Source organism: Nicotiana attenuata, chromosome 12, assembly GCF_001879085.1.
Source record: "Nicotiana attenuata strain UT chromosome 12, NIATTr2, whole genome shotgun sequence".
In the NCBI taxonomy this organism is placed as follows: Eukaryota; Viridiplantae; Streptophyta; class Magnoliopsida; order Solanales; family Solanaceae; genus Nicotiana; species Nicotiana attenuata.
This window is the reverse complement of record NC_032000.1, coordinates 1,937,224-1,941,626: the sequence shown is the minus strand read 5'-3', so window position 1 is coordinate 1,941,626 and position 4,403 is coordinate 1,937,224. Positions and strand designations below refer to the sequence as shown.

Sequence of the window (4,403 nt, the reverse complement as noted above, 5' to 3'; positions counted from 1 at the left end):
ATTCAGCTTGATTCTACTGTCTACCATTTGGACTGCTGCTGTTCTAATGTCATGCAAATAAGAAATTTGTTTATCTATTCTTATGGAATTGAAATAGACTTACCCCGTTGGCAGTAAATTGGGACTATTCATTTGTTTGCTTATATTTGTTGTACTGTTACATATATGCTTTTTTTTTTTTTTTTTTAATTTTTTTAATAATGTACATCTGCAGATGATTGAGTTAGAAAAGCATCTAAGGTTTGTGCTAAGTTGAGTCTAAAATTCTTCAAAGTAAGCACACCGAGGCTGCTTGATAATTTCCCTCCTATATTGATACTTAGAGGTAATACTAACCTCTTCTATGAGGGTAGAAAGTTGTGTACTATCACTTTGTGTTACTCTTATATTTTCTGGCAGCTTTGGTTTCGATGTGTGTGCTTCACGTCAATAAATTTCAAAACAAGGGCATATTATTCATTATATCTACAAGGAGATACGCCACATTTATTTCTACAGCCACCACCATAGTTCTGTAGCTCTTCCTCTTCTTTCTTTCGATCTTCTTCAGCCTTCTCAATGATACTTTTCCAAATTCACTCGTTTGCTCCTGTTGCAAAGTTTGACAAAATTTTGTTCTTTTCCTCTTGATTTGTATGTATGATATTTTTTTTTTCTCATTGTATAATGTTGTTCCATCTATCTTAAAGTGTTTGTTTTGTTAATCTGATCTGACTATTTGGGTTTAGGGCATGAAGGAGAAGAGTGTAGGGCAGCAAGAAAGAGACAACTTGGAGCTCTTCATCGGAAACAAAGGTGAACTTCTCTCATCTCTTTGTTTCCTACATGTTCTGTATCTACCTCTTTTTCATCTCAAAAGTTGCCCTTCTCTCTGTTTAATTTAGATTGTGGAATGTAGATATCTATGTTGATTCAGCAGATTTAACTTGGTCGGGATCTTTGGTTGACCGTAACGCTAATTTCAAAATTCGACGTAGCGCTATAAACTTTTAGAAAATAGATGATGGATTATGTACTTAGATATAGCTATGATTTATTAATACATATAATTTTCTCACTATTAGATTTGGTTGCGGTAGCTAAGTTGAGAGAATAGAAAAAGGGTTACTGAAATAACGAATACAAACGATCAAACCATGGAAAAGTACATGCTGATAAAAAGGCTAGGCGACGGAAAATTATAGAGTGATGCAAGCTGATTAAAAGAGGCTCTCTTAGTGAAAGTATGAGAAATCAAAACTGAATCAAGCATACGACATCTTTCTGTCAGCTCAAATTATTACTAAATTAGCCAATGCATCTTCAAAGTTATAATGTTCTTATTCTGAGCAATTTAGGTAGATTTGTGTTATTAAATATTTAAATTAACTGTATCTCCAGAATTGGTTTAGGCTTCGAAGAACAAACTTGATTAAAAGATTGCAGAATTTGCTCGGCACTAAGTTCTTTGAGAAATATACGCAGTATAAGTATTCTACAATAACCATTACTTTATTTGCCAGATTGTGTGAGAGAATGATGAGAATAGAGGAAAATCAGGTATTATGAAATTGATTTAACATCACCTGAACATTTAGTTTGAACTTGTGCATAAAACGGATTTTGAAAGAAGATTTGGCTACTTAATTTTTGTGCTAAAGTTCACAAAAAGTACCAGGAAAGAGAATAAGGAAAAAATAATAGCTTGAAGTCTTGAACTATTGTGATAGGTTTTATGTGTGAGGATATTTAGTTCTAAAAATAGCTCTGTGCAGTATCTACCGGTTGAAACAATGAACAAAAGCTTCAGCTTTCTTGACAAGAAAATACAAGAAGCAACTCTGAAATCATATGCTAAGTTAAACAGTATACTAAATGCAAAACCTCAAGTTTAGACAAACAATTGACTTCATTCAAGATTTGACAACATGGGTTACTAATTGGGCTGATTTAGTTTAGTTATAAATTTCGCAAAGGTTCGTGTAGTAATATTTGGCATGCTCTGCTATGCATTAATCTTTAAAATTACTAAGCCAACTGGTAGTGGAGACACTCCAACATAGAGTTTAGTGATCATTTTGCCAGGTAGGTTGGCTTTTCTATATTTCTGTATTGTACTTATTTTTATTATTTATCACTGATGATGTGCATTGGTGCGAATTAATATTATAGTGATACTTATAATTTACTTATTAAATTTGGGAAGAACAAGTATGGTATCTGTATAGAGCCACAGAGTCATGTATTTAACACCATCTCATACAATTTCTACTTTAAATCTTGGTGTTGTCATATTTTATTAGATACATTCATGAACTTCAGTTATTGTGATCACTTTGTTTTGATCACCTATCACGGAGTGGGATGTTGTTGAACCATTTTGTATGCCTATGGAGGTCTATGTAAGAAAATTTAGCAGATCAAGGATGTATTTTTATTTTGCACCTATACTTACAGTCTAAAACCCCTATTATGACAGCGTATTTTTGTTCAATGCGTTGACAACTTCACTAAGGCAAAGTATCTGCTCTCGACTTAAATGAACGGTGTTAATAAACAAAAACTTAGATGTATAGAAAATGTGTGATGATAAATACATGTAATTGATATGTCGCATGTGTGTACTTGCAGTTCAGTTTCGCTTTTCCAGTCTCCCATTTGTGGGACCAGCCCCAAATTAAAAAAGAAAAAATAGAAAATAACAAGTTGCAATGGCAACTTGTTTACTATAAGGGCGGCTGGAATAAGGTTGCAAATTGCAATCAAAATAATGTGTGGACGATGCAAATTGCAAAGAACCAATCAATTTGATTGGTTGAGAGGTTGGCAACTTTGCCTATAAATAGAGATGCTTCCTTCTCTGTTAAACACACCAAATCAGAGAGAGCGCAATAGAGCGTAGAGAGAGTAATTCACAGATTGTAGTCTGTGAGATAAATAGTAAGTGGGAGTAATATTGTAGTGAGGTGTTTTAAATAAAGAGTGTTATTTCTTTCGAAGTTGTAGTAGTCTCTTGATACTACTAAGTTATAATATTATAGTGGTAATATTGCTCTGCTCGGGTATTGTATTTTACCCCGTTAAAATATCTGGTGTCATTGTTACTCTCTTGTGTTATTGTTATTTACCGTGGATATTATTCCTGGGCGGGATATTATTTTATTCCCAACAACGTGGTATCAGAGCCATGGCGAGTAATGGTCCGCTGTCTTTTCAGTATCCCCGTCTCACAAAAGATAATTATGAGAAATGGTGTCTACGTATGAAAGCCATTCTAGGCTCCCAGGATGTGTGGGAAATCATAGATAGATGGTATGCAAAACCCGATAATGAGGAAGCTCTGCCTCAAAATGAAAAAGATGTCTTGGCAAAGACAAGGAAGAAGGATCAACAAGCCCTCACGCTCATCCACCAATGTTTGGATGATGCCATGTTTGAGAAGGTGGCCGATGCTACCACCTCAAAGGAAGCTTGGGAGATTTTACAAAATTCTCTTCAAGGAGTTGACAAGGTGAGGAAGGTAAAACTTCAAACTCTAAGGGCTGATTTTGAAGTTTTAAAAATGAAAGAATCCGAATGCATTTCGGATTATTGTTCAAAAGTGAAGGCTGTTGTGAATCAATTAAGAAGATACGGGGAGGACATAAAAGATGTTCGTGTGGTAGAAAAGATCCTTCGCACTTTAACACCTAAATTCGATTTTGTGGTGTGTGCTATTGAAGAGTCTAAAGATTTAGACTCAATGATGGTGGAGCAATTGGAGGGTTCTTTACAGGCTCATGAAGAAAAGATCAAGAGGAGACAAGAAGTGCCACTGGAGCAACTTTTTAAAACTCAGGCATCCTTTAAGGATTATGGAGGTGAAAGAAGCTATCGAGGGAATGGCCGAGGACGAGGCCGTGGCGGTCATGTACGAGGAAGAAGTAATGGTAACAACTTCAACAATGAAGTTAAAATCCACCAAGCATTCAGAGGTCGTGGTCGTGGACAAAGAGGAGGAAGAGGACGTGACTACTACCAAGAAAATAATGGACAAAGGTATGACAAATCAAAAACTGAGTGTTATAATTGTCATAAATTTGGCCATTACTCTTGGGAATGTCGTAGCAATGTTGAAGAGAAAGCTAACCTTGTTGACGACAAGAAAGAAGAAAATGAGTCAACGTTATTGCTGGCACTCAAGGAAGAAGACAAGGATGATTGCAGCTCGTGGTATTTGGAAAATGGAGAAAGCAATCATATGTGTGGATGCAAAGAAAAGTTTTTGGAGATCAATAAAACGGTGAGAGGTAATGTGTCCTTTGGAGATACCTCAAAGATTCAAATCGAAGGGATAGGTACGATTCTGATCTCTTGTAAAGATGGTAGTCACAAACTAATTCAAGATGTTTATTATGTGCCAAAATTAAAAACGTAATATTTTG

General features: G+C 35.3%; 1 protein-coding gene across 1 annotated transcript in view; it reads left to right on the top strand.

Annotated features, from left to right (window-relative positions):
- The window catches only part of LOC109235155, a 22,649-nt gene continuing 18,656 nt past the window's right edge, over window positions 411-4,403 (top strand). The window contains exons 1-2 of the mRNA XM_019401139.1: window positions 411-633; window positions 729-795. Coding sequence (XP_019256684.1) covers window positions 732-795 — 64 coding nt within the window. The 5' untranslated portion in view covers window positions 411-633; window positions 729-731. The remainder of the gene's footprint in view (window positions 634-728; window positions 796-4,403) is intronic.